The sequence below is a fragment of the Peromyscus californicus genome, unplaced genomic scaffold, assembly GCF_007827085.1.
Source record: "Peromyscus californicus insignis strain IS unplaced genomic scaffold, ASM782708v3 Scaffold_5__1_contigs__length_169319896, whole genome shotgun sequence".
In the NCBI taxonomy this organism is placed as follows: domain Eukaryota; kingdom Metazoa; phylum Chordata; class Mammalia; order Rodentia; family Cricetidae; genus Peromyscus; species Peromyscus californicus.
Genome location: NW_026294573.1, coordinates 105943988 through 105967775, shown reverse-complemented (window position 1 = coordinate 105967775; position 23788 = coordinate 105943988). Strand labels below are relative to the sequence as shown.

At 47.3% G+C, this 23788-nt stretch overlaps 1 protein-coding gene across 2 annotated transcripts in view; it reads right to left on the bottom strand.

Annotated features, from left to right (window-relative positions):
• The window catches only part of B4galt1 (beta-1,4-galactosyltransferase 1), a 47662-nt gene extending 24726 nt beyond the window's left edge, over nt 1-22936 (bottom strand). Inside the window, exon 1 of one of the 2 annotated variants that reach the window (XM_052717357.1) lies at nt 22288-22936. In XM_052717357.1, the coding sequence (XP_052573317.1) occupies nt 22288-22702 (415 nt within the window). In that variant the 5' untranslated portion in view covers nt 22703-22936. The remainder of the gene's footprint in view (nt 1-22287) is intronic. The other variant, XM_052717356.1, reaches the window with a different exon arrangement.
• Between the last annotated feature and the right edge of the window lie 852 nt (nt 22937-23788).

Here is a 23788-nt window from a genome sequence, read left to right as displayed (position 1 = left end):
GAATGTACCGACCAGAAGCCGGGCAATGCAACAGAGTGTCGGGGCTTGGGAAAGACATATTATTAAACCAGAGCTGATGACACAAGCCAATAATCTCACCTCCTGGGAAGTGTAGCTGGATCAGAGGACCAAGGCCAGCCTGTGCTACTTGAGGCTCTATCAGATGGTCGATAGACTAGAAGGGAGACCACTAACTGCTGCAGAGAGCTCACCCCAAACCTTCTCTTCAGCCCTCTGAGGAGGACAAGCTCTCTAGACATGTCCGCTAATTGATCAACTGTTATCCCTAAACCTATCAGGCCTCTAGCACCACCCCCTCCAGGATGCCATCCCAGGAGATTTGTTATTTATTTTCATCCACTTATTCAAAATATTCACAACATCAAATTCACTCAAACAGGTACCCCATTAGGAATTACCACGTACTAAGTACCAGGCATGCAGAAGTGGGTTAAGAAATGGCTGTTGCCTTCAGTATGACAGCTGGGGAGAGCCAAGACAAAACATGAGGAGGACCAGCAAAGCAGATCATGGTGGGGCATGTAACAATGGCGAACTGTAACCAAAGAAGGGAAATCAACACCAGTGCCGGAAGAGAGTCAGGGAAAGCTTTGCAGACAAGCAGCTAGCTCAGGCCGGCCTCTGGTGCCTCTTGGGGAGGGGCGGTCACACAGATTTGTATCCACTGGCCAGTGAGCTCCCTGAAATATAGTACACACCAAAACAAACAAAAACACCTTATGTTGTGAGTATTAGTTTAAGATGTGTTACATTCACTTATGCTGTGGAATATTTGTTTAATGATGCAAAGATGCGTTGCATTATTTTGTGTTTATTTAACTCTGTGAAGCTGTGATTCTTTGCCTGTCTAAAACACCTGATGGTCTAATAGAGAGCTGAGTGGCCAATAGTTAGGCAGGAGAGGGGTAAGTGGGGCTGACAGGCAAGAGAATAAAAGGAGAAATCTGGGAAGAGACTAAAGAGCAAGAAAAGGAGGAAAGGAGGACACTGGGGCCAGCCAAACAACCACCCAGCCAGCCAGAGTAAGAAGGAAAGAAAAGATAGATATATAGGATAAAGAAAGGTAAAAAGCCGAGAGGCAAAATGTAGTTAAAGAGAAACAAGATAATGTAAGTTAGAAAAGCTGGCTAGAAACAAGCCAAGCTAAGGCTGCGCATTCCTAAGTAAGAACAAATCTCCCTGCGTTTATTTGGGAGCTGGGTGGCGGGCCCCCAAAGAGTAAAAAAAAAAACCAGCTACCCAACCTTAACCAACTGGCCCTGCACTCTGGTCACCTTGCTGCTCTGCTACTGACACAAACACAAAGCATTTCAGTAAATCCCAAGTGAAGCCGTGAGAGAGCAGGGTAAGGACACCAGAATGGACTCTCAATTCCCATAGGAAGCATTTCTCACTGAGTTTTAGGATTGAACTCAGGGCCAGTGAGGTAAGGTTAAGGTACTCACTACCATGCCTAATGACCCGAGTCTGACCCCAGGACCCACATGGTGAGAGAGAACTGGCTGCTCCAGTTGTCCTCTGACCTTTCCACCTGTGCTGTGGCACCTGTACACACATACACAAACACACACATACACAAACACGCTAAAGTTCTTTTTAAAGAACTGGCCTAGTGAGATGGCTCAGTGGATGAAGGTATCTGCTGCCTGAGGACCTGAGTTTGAACCCCGGGATCCAAAGGGTGGATGGAGACTTCCACATGCATATATGGCATGTGCTCCCAAATACACATACAAATAAATAAAATGATTTTAAATTTTTAATTAAGGAAAACCATTTAACTCACAAAGATTCCAAAGGAGTCACTATAAATGGTTTATCTTTTTTTCCGCTTTTTGTTTTTTCTTTTTTGTTTTTTCTTCCGAGACAGTTTCTCTGTGTACCTGGCTGTCCTGGAACTCACTCTGTAGATCAGGCTGGCCTCGAACTCACAGAGATCCTCCTGCCTTTGCCTGAGTGCTGGGATTAAAGGCGTGCGCCACAACCGTCCGGCCCATAATTTATTTCTTTTTTTTTTTTTTTTTTTTTTTTTTCGTTTTTCGAGACAGGGTTTCTCTGTGTAGCTTTGCGCCTTTCCTGGGACTCGCTTGGTAGCCCAGGCTGGCCTCGAACTCATAGAGATCCGCCTGGCTCTGCCTCCCGAGTGCTGGGATTAAAGGCGTGCGCCACCACCGCCCGGCAATTTATTTCTTAAATCAAATGTTTGTGTCATTTTATTGTACCTTTGGGGCATGTCTTTAAAGCTGAACTAAAAATAATTTAAACTATAACCCAAGGAAAGATGATTGCAGCTTTTAGTTCCATCTTCAGAGAAAATATCTTCTAATAGAAAGACTTAACTCGGGCTAGCAAGATGGCCCAACAGGTAAAGGTGCTTGCTGCCTGGTGATACAAGCCTCATGTTCAGTCTCTAGAACCCAATGGGGAAGGGGACAACTGCCCTCCATAGCTTGTCCACAAGTGTGCCATGCTGCACACCCTCAAGCACACACATGCACTGTGGTAGTTTGACTGTAACTGGCCCCCATAATCTCATAGGGAGTGGCACTATTAGGCAGTGTGGCTTTGTTGGAGTTGATATGGCCTTGTTGGAGGAAGTGTGTCACTGTGGGGCCAGGCTTTGAGGTTCCCCTATGCTCAGGATACCGCCCAGTGCCTCAGTCAACTTCCTGTTGCTGGCAAGATGTAGGACTCTCAGCTACTCCAGCACCACATCTGCCTGCTCGCCGCCATGCTCCCCACCATGATAATGGACTGAACCTCTGAAACTGTAAGTGAGCACTCCAATTAATGTTCTCTTATAAGAGTTGCCACGATCATGGGGTCTCTTCATTAATACAAACCCTAACTAAGACATACACTAAATGAATAAATGTAAATTTTTAAAAATAATTTATTTTATTTTATGTTCATTGGTGTTTTGACTGCATGTATGTCTGTATGAAGGTGCCGAGAAATCTGGAACTGGAGTTACAGACAGTTGCTAGCCGCCATGTGGGTGCAGGGAATTGAACTGAATCCTCTGGAAGAGCAGTGCTCTTTACCACTGAGCCATCTCTCCAGCCCGAATAAATATAAATTTTTTAAAGCTTCAAATCATATAATTTCTGTTTAATTTTGAGACAGATTCTCATATAGCTCAGGTGGCTCAAACTCACTGTACAGCTGAGGATGACCTTGACCTGCTCCTGCCTCTCTCTCGCAAGTGCTGGGATTACAGGTGTGTACAACTATGTCTGGTTCCAAATCACAGGACTTGGCTATGAAAAAAGAGCAAACCAAGAAAAGAAAAAGAAACGTCTCTTTTCCTGCTGCTGACACAACACATCTTGGGCATGTGTACAGAACACAAGTTCCACACCCACCGCTCTTCCTGCCAACTCATCACCCACTGTTCGGCCCAGAGGGAGAAGCCCATTTCAACAGGAAACCGAACACATCTGTGGGAGAAGATCTCTAGACTTAGAGACAGAGAAAAACAAAGCATTTGCTCAAAGCATAAAGGGACCTGCCAGAGGAGACCTACAAGACAAAGCCGGACGGAGGGTCAAGCAGAAAGCTGTATCACAGTGGGGCTGGTGGCTGCTCTGTCCACCTCTCTGCTTGGGGCAGCCTTGCCACGTGCCTACACAGCCCCACTTTGTCACCTTCCATGTGTAGAGAGCAGCCTCAGCAACAGTCAGCCATCAGCTTCATGGACCGGTCACTTCCCACACAGTGACACATGGCTGTCTACATCATTCAAGACCTAGCTAGCCTTCAAAGGCCAAGCACCGTGGTCGGCCTTCACACTGCTGGTGAGGCTGCCATCTACCACACTCAAGACGTGCACTGAAGGGAAACTCATGCTGGGCAGCATGTCTACTCACACATACATTCTGAGTAGCCCAGAAAGCCGCATCTCTGATTTTGATTTGATTTTTTAAAATTGTATGTGTATGAGTGTTTTATCTCCATGTATTTGTACCACATGTGTGTCTAGTGCCCCTGGAGACCAAAAAGGACATCGGATCCCCTGAAATTGGAGTTATAGACAGTTCTGAGTCCCCATGTGGATGCTGGGGATTGAACCCAGGTCCTCTGGAAGAGCAGCAGCTAATCTTAGCCACTGAGCAATCTCTCCAGTCCCAGGAAGCTACATCTCAATATGAGTACTAGGGTTTTTTTGTTTGTTTGCTTGCTTGGGTTTTGTCTTGTTTTGTTTTGAGACAAAACTCTTATTTCTAGACTCTAAGCAAGCCTTTTGTTTCCAGGCACAGCCTGATTCATCAGCTGCTAGTACTGCCCAAAATAAGTTTAACTGGTTAATTTAAACTTTCTTCAGGCTCTAGGCCTGTAATTTGCATTTGTGGCAAAGGATGGACTAACCTGATGAAAATGCATTGCCTTTCCTCGTCTGGGCCTCACGCTGCCATGCAGAACACACTCTTCACCCGTGCTACTCACTCCTGGTGAGAACAAGCCCAAATCTCCAAGTCTTATTCAGGCTGTGGGATGACCAGAAAAGCCTAAGCCTTGGCCATTCAGTCCATGGAGATGTCACCAAAGGCGTTAAAACCTAAATCTAAGTAAAGGAACAACGTTATGACCAGATTATATCACCTTGAAGGGTCAGGATCCACCCCAAACCAGACCCTTAAGACTCCTGCCAGAGAGGAAACCATAATGCCTCCATCTGAAGAGAAGTTAAGGCAAGGGGGGCCGACACAGTCGACAGGAGCAATCTTGCCTCTGAGGAGCTGTCTCGCCCTGCCCTTCACTAATCCTTTAGGGTTCGGATGGTCATGATACAGCTACATGGAGGACAGCAGATGTGAACAGTCAGGCCTCTGCTGTCCCCGTGTCCCCATGCTCTGCCCTACCTCTGTCTCTGAATCCTTCTCAATCTCGGGTTCCAGAGAGTAAAGGGAGGGAGGCGACACAAAAGTTGGGTCTGACATGACTTCACTGAGCTAAACTCTTCTCCAGCCTCTCTGTTGGTTGTGGCTCTTGAATTCAGTGGGGGCAGTAGAAACAAGACTGCAGGGAATCCTCTTGGAGACTCCAAAACTGGAGATGTGACAGTGTACTTCTGTCCAAAGGTAAAAAGGTTTCCACCCGAAGTGACAATTTACTTCTGTCCAAAGGTAAAAAGGTTTCCACCCAAGGTGAGAAGGTTTTACCAGCACTGAAAACTCTTACGAGTTTGTGATTGCAGGTCAAGAACGTCTCTGGCCCAATTAACTAGGTTGGTGTTCACCTTTGTAAGGAAATCCAAGAATGAATTTCTGCTTCATTTGGTGCAAGCCTAAAGACAGATTCCTGCTCTTACTCCTTGCTGGGGTTTGTAGAAAGTGCACCTGCCTTTAGCTGTCCAGCTCAGAAAGAAGGCTCCTAGAAACCCCATGGCAGGCTGGGGGATAGCCCAGCGGATAAAGCATCTGCTGCGCCAGCAAGAGGCCCTGAGTTCAGATCCTCAAACCCACACAAAGCTGGGCTTGCTAGCACACATGTGTAATCCCAGTGTTCCTCCGATGAGATAAAAGACAGGGACAGGGAATCCTGTATAAGGGTGCTCCTCATAGTGCTATCTGGCCAAGGAGTGTGGGAAAAGGAAAAGAGAGGAGAAAATCGGAGGAGTATCACTGGGCAGTCAGAATCAACAGGCTAAGTGTACACATGGTAAACGGACCCTAAAAACAAAAGTAAACACCTGGCAGCTAATTCTTGTTCTCTAAATATAATCCTCTCCTGAAAAGAACTAGGACTCACTGGAAAAAATGGCTGGTGCCAGGGCTGTCGGGGAAAGAGCAGCCTCCCGAAACACCTCACTCTTTCCTACAAGAAGCTGCTCCAAGAACGACCGGATATATCAAAAGGATACAGGAGCCAGCCAGTGGGGATCCCATTGGTAACCCTGGGATGGTAAGCATCGGAATAAATAACGACAGTAAAAGCTGTAACCCACTGAAGAAAGTAAAAACCAAGACTCAACAGTCTGTGAGCAGGCTGTACTTAGGCATTTGGGGATATATATGCATATACAAATATGTATATAACAACAGTTAATGAAAAAACAAGGCCATGAATTTGAAAGAGCAAGGAGGAGTATATGGGAGAGTTTGGAGGGAAGAAAGGGAAGGGGAAATGATGTAATTATACTATAACCTCAAAAAAATACTTTAAAAAAAGGGATCATGCCGGGCGGTGGTGGCGCACGCCTTTAATCCCAGCACTTGGGAGGCAGAGCCAGGCGGATCTCTGTGAGTTCGAGGCCAGCCTGGACTACCAAGTGAGTTCCAGGAAAGGCGCAAAGCTACACAGAGAAACCCTGTCTCGAAAAACCAAAAAAAAAAAAAAAGGATCACAGTCTGCATTATCTATAAATCAAAGAGTAGACGAAAACAGAGAATTGATTTGGGGTAGGGATCTCTTTTAAGTAACAAATGCAAAGAAATCAACCACCATCGTAACTGATTCAGGAATAAATGACCACAGATGTTAAAAACAATCCGGTGAAGGGAAGTTTGAAGAATAATCGAATATTTACATAATAACAATAGGCTGAGGGAACAGCTCAGGAGGGACACAAGTACAAAGCTAGCCTGGGCTACACAGTGAGAGCCAGCACACAAAAAGTGTCATCATGAACCAACAGCAAACCTGAGGAAACGTCTACAAATAACTGGCTTCTACTATTCAACAACATCCTGCTGTAAAATACAAAGAAGTCTGGGATATGGTGCCAGATGGAGAGGCTGAATATAATACATAATTGCTGATTTTCTTTTTACCACATTATTGGTACAATTGACAAAATCTTCGTAAGGAACTAGGCATCGTGGTACATATAATGTCAGGACTCAGGAAGTTGAGAACAAACATGAATTCTAGACCAGCCAAGACCATACAACAGAGATCTGGTCTCAAAACACAAGCACATGTACATACACACACACACACACACACACACACACACACACACACACACACACACACACTGGGGCTCAGTAGTAACATGCTTACCTATTACATGTAAGGCCCTGAGATGGAGGGAGATAAAAGTAGTAGAAAAAAGATGGCTGGGTGTGATGGTTCATACTTATAATCTTAGCATGTGGGAGGCTGAGGCAGGAGGATTATTCAGAGTCCAATGCCAGCCTAGCCTGAACAATGAATTCTAGGGCAGTGTAAACTATAAAGTAAGACTCTGTATCCAACAAAACAGTTGTCTGGGATTAATGAGAGGAGACTATGACTAATAAGGAGGACTTTGGAAAGGACTAAACTGTTCTATATTTTGATTATGGTGTTGTTTGAGTCCATAAAATATAAGCAAGTTTGAGTCCATAAAATTATATGACAAATCAATGTTACTGCATGTTAATCTAAAAATGTAATGGTTTTAATTAAAAATACACACACACACTCCAGTGGCTTCTGTGTGGCAAGTGGAGGCGCACGTGCTGTAAACACAGGAGCAGGGCTGCCTGGGGCAGCGTTCAGAAACAGAAATGAAAATAAAGACAAAACACAACAAATCCGAGCAAGGCGAGAGAATCTGTAGAACAATGATGATAACGGGCCATGAAGTGAAGTTTGATAGCCGGATGGGAAAGGAGAAAATAAAAAGAAAGGAAGAAAATAAGGATGGGGCTGGATGTGCTCCTTAAGGGCTGCTGGAAGGAAGGAAGGCCTGCAGGTCTGGGTTATCTGTCACCATGACAGCCTGAGGCTAGAGCAAACTGACTTCTCCACTCTGGCTTTTGACTTCTCAGCTCCCTGAGCAATCTGTGGCCTTCTGTGTATTGCCGTCTGCCTCTACAGAAGTCTTTTGCTTGCTTGTTTGTTTTTTGCTTTTGTTTTCCAAGATAGGGTTTCTCTGTGCAGCCCTGGCTGTCCTAGAACTTTATCTATAGACCAGGCTGTCCTCGAACTCATAGAGATCCACCTGCCTCTGCCTCCTCCTGAGTGCTGGGATAAAAGGCGTGCACACAATTCTTAACAGTGGAAACCTGAGTATTTCACCACTAAGGAAGAACAAAAGGATGTCCTCTTTTACCACACCAATTCAGCATTATAACAGAGGTTCTGGTCAGGACAATTAAGCAAGAAAATGAGCTGCTGTAACTGTTAATGAAAAATTTTCCCCAATGCCTGGCCTGTAGGGAATGCTGAACAAATATGAAGCTGTGCATGACTGATGTTAGTGTGGCTGCAGCCTAGGGCTCTATAGTCAGAATATGGCTCCTACTGACTAGATTCTCACACTGAGCAACTCCTCGACTGATCCCCAGCGTCTGCCGTCCTGCTTAGGCCCCAGGTTGGCCAGATGAGTCTAACAGCTGTGTCTGCCAAAAGCAACCACGGACCGCTACGAATGCAGCGCCACACAGTTATAATTTACTTAAAACATGGAGTGCGGTGAGTGTGTGTGTGTGTGTGTGTGTGTGTGTGTGTGTGTGTGTGAGAGAGAGAGAGAGAGAGAGAGAGAGAGAGAGCTTTCTTGTGACTGGATTGCACAATTCTCAAGTGTGAATCTGTAATCAAAAACATCATGTGAGGACAGGGCAGGTGTGCATTTCTTCAGTGAAGACTCAATCCTGGTTCTCAAGGCCTACTGACAACCCTCCCAGCTTTACAAGGCAGCCCCAGTAAGCACTCCAGGGTCCTACAATGAAGCCTTTTGGCTCACCACGGCTACAATAGCAACATCAGGCAGGAAGATACTCCAATGAGCATTTAAGCCAACCCTCAGTCTTATCCCTTGATAAACTGAGACCCAGAGATGATTCAGTACATTGGCAACAGACCGACTTCCAGACAAGGCATCTTGGATTTCAACTCCAGCCCCCATGCAGAACATAAAAGGCTACCCCAGGCTTGTGCCTTAGGTGGTCTACCAACACGCCAGACATACAACCTAACTGAAGACGTATTTTTTTCTCCATTTTTTTTTTTCAAGACAAGGTTTCTCTATGCAGAATTTTCCATTTTTTTTATTTTAATAACATACCTTCTCACATCTTGAGAGGCCACAAAACATCCAACACTCCTTTCTGGCTCCTTCTGAAAACCTTTTAATTGTTTATGTTCCGAGTACTCATAAACTAGGTCCACCTGGAGAAGGCTGTGTAGGCAGCTTCCAATCCCTGGCACACCTAACACATGGAAGCACATACTCCAGGTATGTTCCCAGTGTGGATTAACAAGATGGAGCCCTTCTCCCTGTGGCCTAGAGTAGACCTGTACACACCGGCCAGGCCAGTCTCCCCCAGACCGCAACTCTGAGTTTTCCACTTCCGAAAGCTTTGGTCATAGCTTCACACTTCTCTATTTGGAAGAAACTTTACCAAATCGCCTAAGGAACTGGATGTATGCCTTCTGTGCCCAAGGGAACAGTATTTATCAACAATTCTATGCCTTGTGTCACTTGCGAATTCTCCAAGGAAAGAAGTGATCCCATTTCACGTAGGAAAAAACAGCTCTGACCTGACTCAGTGGACCCAGAGTGTCCTATTGTGTCAGAAGGGAACTGTGAATTTGGTAGAAGATACAGGAAGGGACTAAAAGAGGAAGGCAGTGTCCCTTACAAGTTGAGTATGGCCTCATCTCCTGGCTCTGTACACTTGTGGTCATCTGAAATCACTGGCTCTAATTACGTTACCATTTCTGCGACTAAGCAGGCTTCTATTAGTGTCCAAAGAGGCCTGCCCTGGCGTGTATGAGGCCCTGAATTCTATCTCCAGCCCTATACGCCAGACAAAAGGCATGTAGAGGAAAATATCAGCCCTTCATATTTGCAGATTTTAGACAACTGCATCAGCTTATTTTGAATCCAAAATAATTCCAGTGTTCTTTGATTTGGGCACTGTTAATTGGCTTCTGAAAACCAGAACTGTTATTCAGGAATTTGTCCACTCAGGTTAAATGACCAAGCACCCAGGCTAATCTACCACAAACTATTAATAACAGTCTCTATAGCTGGCTGCATGCAGCTGTTACTAGCAACCAACTCACAAAGGTTTAGATCAATATCATTTTAAAGTTGGGTTTTTATAGCCAACATCTGATCCTATTCTATAAGTTTGGCTTTACATATAGAGGAAAGAGGAAAGTTCATTCTTAATTTGTATAAATCATCTCTGCAGATTCCTTTTTAGAATACTGAGTACCCGGGAAGGAACAGCCCAGAGGCAATCACTGTCAAGAAAAGCATGTCTAACTTGGGAAAACTCTCTCTCTCTCTCTCACACACACACACACACCCACACACACACACACACATGGGTTGGGGAGGAGAGAGAGAGAGGCAGACAGAGAGAGAGAGAGAGAGAGAGAGAGAGAGAAAGAGAGAGAGAGAGAGAGAGACACTAGAAATATTCACATGAAACTCAAGATAGATTGAACACTCCTTTGGATCCACATTCTTTAGAAGCCAGGAGTTTCATATTTAAAGCCTGTGAATGACTCCAAACCTCTTAGAAAGTAGTGTGGCAGTATGAACCCATGTTGTTAAGATGACCCTATCTGGCCTACAGATTCCTTCTAAGAATGTATCCCAAGGAAGCAATTTATTGTATGATATTTTTATTTCATTCTGAAAATAAAGCTTGCTTTGAGTCAGAGGGCAGAGCTAGACACTAGCTGACCAAAATTAAACATAGAGGTTTGGAGGACTGTGGACAGATAGAAAACAGGAAGTAATAAGGCGGGGCTGAGAGAGGATCTGAGCCCTTTTGGAGGAAGGAACAGAAGAGGTAGGAAATCACTGGTGACTGCTTCCCTGCATCTCTTCCCTTTCAGGTTCTTATCCCAATATCTGACTCCCAATTTTTTATTGATACAGAATAATTAGATAAACGCTTCAGTAATTCAACTGAAATAAAGAGCTATGTTCTGCAGAATGTGCTCAAGATTATGACAGTGAAACCTGGAATGAAGAACACTAAGGAATTAGCAGTAAGGTTAGTAAACAGGCATGAGGCTGAGGCAGGAGGATTATGAATTTTAGGTCAGCCTAGACTACACAGTGAAAATTAGAGGAACTGGGGGAGGGGAAAACATGATCAGAGTATATCGTATGAAAAATTTTTAATTAGAAAAGAAAACAAATTTAATTAAAAAAACAGTTAAGCCAGACAGTAGCGTTGCACACCTTTAGTCCCAGCATTCTGGAGGCAGAAGCAGGAGGATCTCTGTGAGTTCGAGGCCAGCCTGGTCTACAGAGGGAGTTCCAGGACAGCCAAGGCTACACAGAGAAACCCTGTCTCAAAACCAGCCCCCATTCCCCCGCAAAAAAGAAAGAAAGGAAAAAAAACCAAAATAAATAAATAATTAAAACTTGAAAAAAAAATTTTAAAAGATACTAGGCAGCCACAACTAAAGATAAGCAGGATAATTATAGGCAAAATTACACTTTGGAAGGTAATGGACAAACAGGTGAATATAAATTAGTTTCACACAATAATTATGGTTGGAACATAGTAAATTATGCATGCTGCATGCATTTTGAAGTAGCTTTGTTACAGTGGTAGGTATAATTTTTTTTTTAATTAATGTGGTATCATTGTTAACTATAAAGGGAAGAGATCCCATAAAGCAAAAATCAAAGTGGGGACAAATTAGTGGGGGAGGGGAGACACAGCTCATGGGAAAAGTGCTGGCTGTGCAGGCTGAAAATCTGAGTTCAGACCCCCAGCATCACATGAAAGTCAGGCATGGTGGCACCCGTCTGTAACCTTGATGTTGGGAGGAATGAGGTGAGGGGGGTTCCAGAACTTGCTAGACAGTGAGCTCCAGATTTAAGGAGAAACCTCAAAAAGCAAGGTGGAAATCATTGAGGAAGACACAGGACGATGATCTCTAGCCTCCACAAGCACATAATTCATGTGTGCATGTAAGCAAGCCTGCATGTATACACACACACACACACACACACACACACACACACAAGGGAGGCTGGGCTGGAGATGTGGCTCAGTGGTAGCGTGCTTGTCTAGAGTATGTAAGGTTCCCAGTTCAATTCTTGGCCCCTGTCAAGGGGGAAATTTATCCAAAATAAGAACTACAGCCCACCCACCCCCCACTTCAGTTTCCCATCCCACAATTTCAGTTACTATCTCATTCCAGTCATGTCTACTACCCGAAAATACCACATGGAAAGTTCCTGACACAAACAATTCACCATTCCCAGATAACCTTCTTACAGCATGTTGGTAACAATTATAAAATTGTTCGATTTTTTAAAATAATTTATTTTTAATTTTTTTGGCATTGGTGCTTTTGCCTGCATGTATGTCTATGTGAAGGTGTCGGATCTTGGAGTTACAGACAGTTGTGAGCTGCCATGTGGATGCTGGGAATTGAACCCGTGTCCTCTGGAAGAGCAGTCAGTGCTCTTAACCGCTAAGCCATTTCTCCAGCCCCCAAAATTGTTCTATTTTTATTACTATTGTCTCTTACTATGCTTGATTTAGAAATTAGGGTTTGTCATGGGCAAATAGGGTTCAGTACAATTTGTGTGGCCTCAGGTATCCTCAAGGGACTATACAGTATTACTACTATCAACGATAAACAACATAATCAGAGTTTAATACATGCTAGCACTAATTTAGGCCATTTCATGGCCACTCCCTAAACCTCTCATCTCTTAAGTGATATTATTATTAGCCCATTTTATACATGAGAATACGGAGGCACAGAGGCAACTTTCTCACATCTCACAGTTGCCTAGTATGACAGAGACATTCCTCGCTTCATTTTTTTAAGAGTCATTTTCATTTTTGTTTGTGTGTCTGTGAGAGTGGATACAATCAATGTGTGTGCAGGTGCCCTCAGAGGTCAGGAGAGCATCAGATCCTAGGAGCTAGAATCACGGTGGCTGTGACCCACTTAGTGTCGGTGCTGGGAACCAAACCTGGGTCCTCTAGAAGAGCAGGTCATGCTTAACCGCCAAGCCACCTCTCCAGCCTCCCCGATCCATTTCTCAGTCAGCCATGCACCTGCTAAAATCATCACGCCTATTCGACAGAGATGACAAAGTCCTCAGAAGAAGCCTCACCACAAATGCTCTGAAAGTAGTGGGTGGTAAGCTTCACAAAGAATTTCTGAGGCCTTTCACGATGCAGATATAGCTGCTGTCTCTACACACACCCCACACTAGAATTTAGGAGGGAGAGAACCAGTCCACTTAAAACTTCAGAAAGGCAACGTGAACCAAAGGAGTCTGACACCAAGGAGCAGAAGCCTGACTCCACTGCGGTTCCAGACTTGTCCCTGCCCTCTACAGACAGAAACCCCTCCCCCACTGCCTCCCTGAGCTCCCTAGCCTTCTGCGGCCTGCCCACAGCAGTCCCCACAGCCTGAACTCCAGCACTGCCTCTTTGATCATCTTCCACGCCCTCTGCCTTCGCTTCCTTTCCTCTCCTACCCTGTGGGTGACTGTAGGCAACAGCTGCAGATTTGGCTGTGTGACAGCAACTAGAAGAAATCCTGGGCTATTTCCAGCAACAGACCCCAGCCCAACACAGGACGGGAAGAGTGTTCAGACAGGCTGAGGCAGGGTTGCCAGAATCAGTGTGTGCAAGGGGCCCTTGGTGTCTGATGCTGGCCCTAGTCCAGACCACCCATTTCACTCCCTGCCCCGAGGAGCCTCTGAACGGCAAGGCTTCTGGCCCTGGCTGGCCAAGATTCACCCACTGTGAAGGGACTCTTCTAGAACAGGAGGCTGGACCTCATTTGGGTCTACCTCTTGCACTTCGTACAGTGTAGTTTCCCATAAAATCTGCTGTATAAACAAACGAGCTCATGTCTGTCCCCTTCCTTTGGGGTCTCTCTTAAGCATGTTGACCAGCAGAGCCTCAGCTCAGGCTGCCTACAATGCTTATCTGAATAGAAGAAGCCACCAGGCCATGCCTCCATGCTTGTCTAATACAAACGCCAGCTCCTCTGCGTCTCCCTCATCCTAGAGTACTTTTCTGTCTGTCCGTCTGTCTTTCTCTTTCTTCAAGCTGTTGATGTCTTGTCACACCAACAGCAGCTCTGTGGTTTCAGGATGTCAAAGGCAAGTGGACATTACGCAAAACAGGAAAGAACTTTCAAAGAAAATGTTAAGGGCATTTTCAGAATGAACCCTGTCGTTGGGCCAAGCATTTACTGACGCCCCTGCCAGGCCTCTCCAGGCCCATACGGAAAGGCAGGAAGGAACCTGACCTCAGACACTGCATGGGTCAAGCTAGTCTGGCAGAATCCTGCCCCCTCCTTCAAGGCAACCTTGCTCTCACTCCAAAAAGCTCAGTGCCAAATGAGCCCCAGCAGATTCTCCACACCAAACATCCCCTCAGAAGAGAATCTAGCTCCACTGAGAACATTCAAAATGGAGTAACTTCAAAATACACTCCTTGGGAAGAGCCAAGCGCAGCAGCCTGAGGCTTTGTTGACGTAATCCACCAAGTCCTCGCTGAAAGCCAGCCTCTGTTACTTTCCCAGGCTTTTCCCTTAAGAGAATTCCCGGAAACGTAAAAGATTCTCACTCCACAGCCCCTCCCTAGAACTCAGGCACACGTGGTAATAGGAAGCTGTGTATGTTTCAGCATCTAATTTGTTGGCTCATTCCCACCTCTCCTCTGTGTCACATCTCGATGAGGTCAATGGCACTGGTTGGCCCACAAGTATTCATCCGGCACTCAGCCCTGGAGCCACATTAGGCCACATAAACCTACCCAGGGATTTGGCGGCTAAGGAAACAAGTGGAGAAGTTCCTGAGGTGGCACCATCCCCACGGATTCTATTCACAGCAGATCTGCTCAGCCAGATCTACAGATCTGCTGTGTACTGTACTCTGGCCCTGCCCAGGCACTTCCTGGGCCTTTTCTCCTTTTAATCAGAATTCTAAACATATCCTTCCACGTAAGTGCTATTCATTTAACAGCACTGTGCAAACCTGTCATTTCCAATGCACTTAACCCTTTGCAAGAAGGCTTGAAACCCAGTGCTTCTCAAACAGAACTCATCCTTTTTTCTCTTTTGGAAAATGTCCTACAGACACCATACACAAAGTACAGTTTTGCACACAAAGCTCACCATACCACCAGGAAAACAAAACCCACATATATGTGTCTAACAACAGCTGAGTGATGAGAAAGGAAAGCCATGGCATATTCTGCTGACCAAGATGACACCGCTTTTGTGATTTATTGGTTAGTTTTGTTTTATTATTTTCTTGCAGTGCTGGGGATCAAGCCTGGGGCCTCACACCTGCTAGCAATCACCCTTCTCCTGAATTACATCCCCACCCCACCTCTGTGATTTTTTTTTTAAAAGATGCAGGACCAAGATTGTAACAGAACCTTAAATGAAAAAGAATGATCACCAGGCTAACTACATGAATTTATATCAGCCTATTCTTCCTCCTGTAAAGATATCAGCCATACTGGGCATCTTAGTTAGGATTTATTTCTATTGCTGTGCTAAATACCATGACCAAAAGCAGCTTGGGGAGGAAAGAGTTCATTTCATCTTACACTTAGAACTGAAGCCATGGAGAGACTGCAGGCTGGGCAAGCCCTGCGGGAGGCTTGTTCCCCCAGCAGGGCTTGCCTAGTTGCTTTCCTATGGCACCCAGGACGGTCTACCCAGGGTTGGAAGCACACACAAGGGACCGGGCTCTCCCACGTTGGATCAAGCCCTAAGGAAATGAACCACAGGCTTACTCACAGGCTAATCTGATGGGAGCATTTTCTCAGTTGAGGTCCCCTCTTCCCAAATGACTCTAGTTTGTGTCAAATGACATAAAAACTGGCCATTTGGCTGAGGAGCTGAGGACGGTGCCAACACACCTGGAGCCCGAGTCCTTGGGAGGCCGTGGCAGGAGTTATAAGCCTGGGAAACCTAGCAAGACATTGTTAAAATAAAAAAAAAAAAAAAAAAAAAAAAGAAATCCAGAAACAAAGTATCAGCTATATTCTTAAACACTTGAAGGAAAAGATAGCAGAAAATAGGGAGGCATGTTTATCTTAGGTGAAAAGAATGTGAGTGTACTTTTCTTTTTTTTTTTAACTTGGCAACTTATTTTCAGTGTGCTTGGGTTTTGTGTGTATGTTTTCAGAACTGGGGATCATCAAATCTAGGACTTCAAACATGTGCTCTGCACTGAGTTATACACCCCCACCACCTGCATTACTCTCCACAAAAGAAAGGTTACTCCTACCCTCAAAAAGAAAAAAAGCAAACAGCCTTTGTCCTGACACCTCCATAAGGCAAATCATCATAGTTACACAATACACCCAGAACATACTTAAAATCACCGTCAGAGAATTCAGCAACAGCCAATAAATGATACAGCCCCTGGCCTCCATTTGTATAAGGAAGTGGAGGGCTGAGGACAAGACCACGAGTGTGTGACTCACCCCTCTGTCTCCTAATGACGAATCCCTTTAGGCCACGTTCACTTAGAACTAAGATCAGGCCAAACCACTCCAGGCCTCTAACCTGGAGGTCTCTGACTTTCAGAACAGGCCTTAGCGAGTTCAGGACAATGGCACCCTCACCACACCCTGCAGAGACCCAGACAAACACCGGCTCCCCAACTGAGGTCTCTTAAGTCACAGCTGCAGTCAGCTTTTAGGAGATCTTGCCCAGTTTAGATACAGGAAGGCTAGGTCTATGGAGACCATGAAATTCAGTCCCATGCCTTGCTAAGGCCTTTCAAAGGTGCAGGGCCAGGCTGGCCACTGGCCCAGGAAGCACATCAGTTATGACAGAATCAAATGTCAAACCATCACACTATCAGTCTCAAAGGGAAGCCTATTTGTCATAAGAGGAGACCCTGAATTTGAATGCCCAAATAAAAGCCAAACCATAGCCCGTCTATGTTCCCAGTGCTCCTACAGCCAGTGGGAGGTGGAGACGGGAATCCCAGATGCTCATGGGACAGGCAGCCCTAATGAACGCAGCAGCAAACAACAAGAAACCTCGTCTCAAACACAGTGGAAGGCAAGAACTAATACCCAAAGTTGTCCTGTGACCTCCACAAGGGTGCCATGGCAAGCATGTCTACACACACACACACACACACACACACACACACACACACACACACACACTCATGTACACATGCATACAATTTCTTTCTTATAAAAGATTACCACTCCACTGCACTAAAAAAACAAAAAACAAAAAACAAAACAACCCTGCAAATTCCAAGTAGACATTAATTAATTCAAGCAGAATTTCAGTCTCTCTTGGCAGGAACAAACAGGGAACAAAGAATGGGAATAAGGAACAGAGGCAGTAAATAAATGGGAAGTGAAGGAATCACCAGGCTTGACCAAAAAATACTTAGGTCCCTTTCACAGAGACCCTTCGTCCATGAGCCCAGTGCATCCAGGTGAGCCGGTTGACTGTGCTTCCAAAGTCTGAATGGTCCCAGGGCAGAATCTGTGGGAGGGCTCAGACTGACTTGGCACCAACTGCCCCATCATTCTCAACCCCTAAATTAGCCTGGAAATCCCTACCCTGCTGCTACTCAAAGACCATAATACCCAGGCAGATGGCCGTTGATATCTCATTATAATCATTATAAAGCAGCAAGTTAAGATTACCCAGCAGAGCTAATGGACGGCCTCGGAAAGAAAAGGAAAATTTTCACACAATCAAATAAAACCAGGACAGAAGAACTCTGATATCAAGCCTGAATGAAAGGGGGGGAGCACAGTGTCAGGGAAAGGGACACACACACAGTTCAGAGGCACTGGTATAGTAATTATGTCTCTCCTGCCTAAACTGTGAACTGCTACAAGGGAGACCTCTTCCTTCTCTGTAGCTCCAGTGCTCCACACAGTCCTCACTGTAAATGAATGAAGTTACCAGTCATCCCGACATGCATAAGACCTTTCAGAGGAAGGGATGCACAAGCACCCTTAGAAGGATCTTCTTTCAATCAAGGCAACTCCTGGTCCTCTGGGCATTAACCTGAGGCAAGAATACCACCGAGTCCCCCCACCAGGAACGCTAACCCGAGAAACCATGGTTAAATCCAATCCTGCTTTTGGCTCTTGTTTTCCATGTCCCAAGGAACATCTACCAGATTATCTGATGCCCTTCCGCCACGGTGGTTCCCACACTTGTTCAGAGCCTGGGATTTTTTTTCCCCAGTGCTGGGATTAAACCCAAGGCCTTGTATATGCAACCACTGAGCCACATCATAGCAAGTGTAAAATAACTAACAGGCAGGGATCACTTCTCCTGCCATAATGCTATTTGGGAGAAATGAACAGGTTTCACAATAAAAAATTAAAAAAAAAAAAAGAGATCCAGACTGTCATGGAGGGTATTTCTGAAGGACCTTGGCCATCAGGTTTCCACGTTCTAACTACCTGACTGTGTCTGAGATGGGAGGAGTTGGGGCCTTGTAATGCTTTTCCTGGAACATACATCTCAGCTCCAGGCAGGTTAGGGTATGTCTAATGTGACTGTTAGAGACAGTGGGATCTGTGTGCACATCAATAAATTATTGCCTCCAGAGAAAAGCAGCAAGACAAAACTGGCTTAAAGGGCTAGTTACCCAAATCCAAAACTGCAAGATCTGCATCCAGGTGAGGATCTCTGTACCTCCTCTAACCCCCAGGATGAAATTCCACCCTAAAACATAGGGTAATGAGGTCCCAAGAGTCATCCCAGAATGGGAAAGTCAAGGACAGCCCTCTCCCACATCTCACAGTACAGACTGTTCTAATCAGCTTGTTTGTGTCCAAATGTGCACACATGGGTGAAGGCAGCAGCATGATAAAGAGAAATGTCTGAGAGCCAAGAGCCCAGAAGAGAGCTAGCAAGCACTTCATCTTCAATGTCACAAGCCATGGTGGAGGCTCGGCTAAAGGTACCCCCCAAAAGTCAGGGAAGCTGGCTAAGAAAAAGTACTCTAAGAGGGCCTTGGCTACCTACAGCTGTTTGCTTCTAGATAAGAATCCTCGGCCAGCAAGATGGCTCAGCAGGTAAAGGTGTTTGCAACCAAGCTTGAGAACGTGAGTTCCATCCCTGAAACTGGAATACCCTGGAAGACCCATATGGTAGAAAGCCACTGACAAGCTGTCCTCCAATCTCCACATTCACACCATGGCATATGGATCCACATATACACATACACACAAATAAATAAAAGCAGCACACACATTAATCCTCCCTTTTCAACACATGAAGGGTATCTCCTTAAAGCATAGTTGGGCAAGAGGGGCCTCTGAGGTTTAAGATGCCCAGAACTCACTGCCCCCTTGAAGGATTTGTACTATCTGTCCCAGGCCCCCAGCTGAGCCAGCTAGCCCTGCTTCCCGAAATCAATCCAACTGATATCACCTTCTCCACCAACACCACACCCAAAATGCCTGTGCCACAGCCAGTCAAATCACATTGAGCTGTGCCAAATATGAGCAGATAAAACATTCTGGAAAAAGATAAACATTCCAGGAAAGAACCGCAAGGCTGTGGCTCCTCCTATCCCAGGCAAGCGTCCAGGTGGCCAGAAAAGAGAGCCTGGTTGCCATGATCAGTAGAGTATACAGTGCACAGTAGTTACCTGAGGGCCTGTCACAAGGCTAGAGAAAAAAGTCTGAAGTAACTAGAATTCTCTGGGCAGAGTTGGAGAACTTCTCAGGAAAGGCCATCTAAACCCTGGAGCCCACACTGGAGTCGGGGAGGGTGGGACAGAGAGCCAGGGACTCACACTTAGCCCCACAGGAGAGGAGTCCACCCCCACCAACACTAGTACTCCAAACAATACAGCCTGCCCCCGTCACACATATTGTAGAAGCACAATTCTAACCTCAGTCTATCTAACATCCATTCAAATGTTCTGATAGACCAAAGACAGATCTACCAGTGACCTAACAGCAGCTTGGTCTGGTCCCTTATCACCTCAAAGTCACCAGCTATCAACTGAAAAAGATCCAAGCATCTCGCTTAGACCGCTGGACACTAGAAAGTAGAGGAAAGTCGAGGAAAGAAACTGTAAGTAGTGAAAGAGCCACTGTGCTAACCCCCAGGGATGCTTTCTCCCAAAAACCTCAAAACCACGGCCAAGGGCTTTGGCTGACACCTGCCCGGCAGAACAGATGGGCTGGACTACACACACACACACACACACAAACACACACACACACACACACACACACACACACACACACAGTCCCTGGCAGATTTAAAGCTTTCTTAAGATTCCTCCTGGCCAGGAACTGCCCTCCAAAAGTTGCACCCAATCATTCAACTCTAAGAGCTTAATAAATAAATAAATAAATAAAACTTCTACCCTCATTTCTGGGGTTGTGGCCTCAGCAGCAGCCTGAACATCAGTCCCATGCAAGTCACATGAAGGTAGCCAGGCTAGAAAAGGCCCAGCCCTCTGGCTCCACAGTCTAAAAATGTTCTCTCAGGAAGGCCCTGTTGAGCTGTCTATTTCAGAATTAATTCAGCAACACCACATTACCAAACCCAACCCAAGAGAACTACAGTCACCACTGTCTCTCATATTTCAGCAGGAAGACCCTATACTCTAAACAACTATAACCATGTTTACCTGGTTTTTGTTTTGAAACAGGGTCTGATGTATCTCAGGCTAGCCTCCAACTTACGACACAGAAGAAGATGACCTTGAACTGATCCTGCTGTCTTGACCTCTCAAGCACTATGGTTACAGACATGTACCACCATGCTCTCAGTTTTATGTGGTGCTGGGATCGAACCCAAGGCTTTCCGCACGCTAGGCAAGCACTCCTCCAACTGAGCTATGTCCCTGGTCCTAGGGAACTTGACTAATTTTATCTGCATAATGCCCAGGCAACAACCAAAAACAAAAGCAAAAGGCCCAGACACTGTGGTCTGGGGACTCACTCTCTTCCTCCTCTGTGTTCTTCAGAGCCATCTCCACGGAGGTCTAAGAAAACCTCAGACTGTATTGCTGGTTACTTGCTATCTTGGACCGAGCAGCTACTATGTACACAATCTCAATCAGTCCTAAAATAACCCTGTGAGGGTAGCAGGGACAAGCCTATTTTACACACTAGGAAGGAACACTATCATGTTTGAAGTTGGACATTTATCAGTAGGACTAATACTCTACTTCACTTTCCATAGGGCTATTCCTGTTTCCCAGATCAACGACCAAGTCCACAGGAATTCAATTTTCTGCTCATGTTTGGCCAATTCCAAGAGGTTCCTCCCAAACTTGATATGAAAATATTGAAGTAATTATTGGAGAAATTGAGCAATAGACTATAGGAAGGCCTGCTCTGCCAGGGCTCTCCGGGAACGTGACAGAACTGCTGGCAGACTGCCTGCCTGTTTGTGGGGAGGTGGGGCTCCTCCGAACAGCATTCTCTAAAACCTGGCATTAGAAATGAGCAGCCACCTGGCTGGTAGCGGTGGAAGCAACCTGTGGTCTACAGGGCACACAGGAGGTCTACCCTGGGCCAGCCTCCTAGTACTAGAAACGTAAACCCATCTACCGGCTCCCTGCCTGGTGAAGGCCAGGGTTCAGTTCAGCTAGTCAAGCAAAGCCAGGAAAAGTGCAGCCCCCAGCGATCTGGATAATTTTAGCCCTCCAGTCTCCTGAGTACACAGGCCCTCTGCGCCTGGAGAGCGACAGGCTCACTTTGGTTAAGAGGAACCTTGAGGCGGAGGAACATGGGGTGGGAGACGGAAGGCCCCTTGGTCCAGGAAATCCCACAACTGTAGCAACTTTGTAAAAGTTCATCCTCATTATTTAAACTCTTAGTTACAGTGCTTCATTTACTCCTTCAAAACAACTCCCTAAATAGATGCGGCTTATTATCTCCATTTACCAGAAAGAAACCTTAAAGAGAAAGTTAAGTCACTTGTTCAAAGGCGGAGTGGAGGAGGGTGGTGGTGAAGGAGGTGGTTTGCTCACTGTCGGTCCCGTCCCCAAACGGTAGAAGTTGCTACCGGTGTGGCTACAGGTAGGCAAGGCTGGAAGCAGCCTTTCAGTCTACCGTCTACCCTAAACCGACCCCAACTCCAAAACGTCCTGAGCCTTGGGCCAGAACAAGGGTGTTTCCAGGGCCTTCTCTGATGCTGGGGCCAGGGGAGCATGAGGCTTCCCAACAGGGCCCCAGCCTCTGAGACACTAGGCAACCTCTCCCAGGTCAGCCCCGAAGTTGGTCTTGGGGATGATCAAAACCTGGAGGTTGGCAGTCCTGAAAGAGATCATAGGATAACGTCCCGGGGACCCTGTAGAGGAAATCCGAGGAGTCCCTGACCTTGGATCTTAGTTCTTACCGAGCAGCGGGGACTCCTCCGGGCAAGCGGGTAGCGACAACAGCGCGGTGGTAGGGGGCACTGGGACCGAAGTCAAGTTGCTCTTCAGGCCGGGGTCAAAAGCCGCACCGGGGCTGGTGTCGGGACCCGGCCGAGGCTTCGAGGAGACTCCTAAAGGAGGCGGCGGTCGCGCGCCCCAAGGCCGGAGCTCTCCCGAGGGCTGCTTGCTGGCGGCGGCGCCGCTCGTGCCGCCCTGAAGTGGAGAGGAAACTCCCACTAGCTGGGGCAGGCGGCTCAGGTCGCGGCCCGAGAGGTAATAGACCAGGGTGACGCCGAGGTGCAGCGCGCAGACGGCCACGAGCAGGAGGCAGGCCCGCTGTAGGGTCGCGCCCGGCATCGCGGCGCTGCCGCCCAGGAGCGGTTCCCGAAACCTCATCTTCCCGCCGCGGCTTTAAGAGGGGGTGGGCGACGGCTGAGAGGGCGGCCCGCCCGCAGGCCGCCCGCCAGGAGCTACCCGACCACAGCGATCGAGGGAGGGGCCGAGGGGGGGAGGCGAGGGAGCGCAGCGCCGGCCGCCCGCGGCGGAAAGCCGACACCCGGGGCCGCCGGACTCAGGAGAGATCAGCAGGGAGCCACAGGCGCGGATGGGCACGGGGCGGGGCCTCGGCCGGGGGCGGGGCCTCCACCGGGTTTTCAGAAGGCGAGGAGAGCGGAACCTGCGGGGGCGGGGCCTAAGGGGCGGGGCCGCAACGCGGGTCTCTGAGGAGGGCGGGGCTTGAGAGACGATGGGGCGGGACCTTCAGCTGGGGTTTCAGGCCGCTAAGGGAGGGCGGGGCTTGAGGGGCGGGCCCACGGGAGGGTGGGATGCAGGACGCAGCGGCTCCTGGGGACTAAACGTGGCGCTCCGCCAGCCCCATGAGTCCAGGGCTTGAACCGGCGTCCCACGCCCAGCGGCGCTCGGCTTTTCCTTCTAGCGTTCGCCGTGGGGCTTAAGTCTCTTCAGACCGTGCCTCCTCGTTCGACGAGCTGCTCTCGGGTGTGGGCTTGGGACAGTAGGGTGTGAGGCCAAGAGGACTGGCGGGTAGCCCTTGGGGTTAGTGAGAAACTGGAGCGGAGAAAGGTCGTCTAGGAAACCGGCTTAGACGCCCCGCGAGGCCAGCGGACGGATTCTCTGGGGCGTTCCAAAGATCCTCCTAGCCTAGCTGGGTCCGCCAGACTGTGTTGGGGAGCGGGGGGTGGGGGGGTGGGGGGGGGTGGGGGGGCTAGCAAGGAGGAGCGGCTTAGTGGAGAGTCCTGCCGTGAGGGAAGTGACCAAGTTGCCATACTCCTGCTTTGGTGTTTGCCCGGTTGGGGAACCTCAGGGGCCAGCCCAGCTTGGTTCTAGGTGCAACAGTGTAGGATGTAAACCGGGTTGTTCTCCTGCACACAGGCTTGTGAATTAATGCATCTTTCTGCCAGTCCCATCCCTACAAGCGTGCGTCCTCGCCCTGTGGTGAGAACCCTTAAGACGAGAAAATGTTAG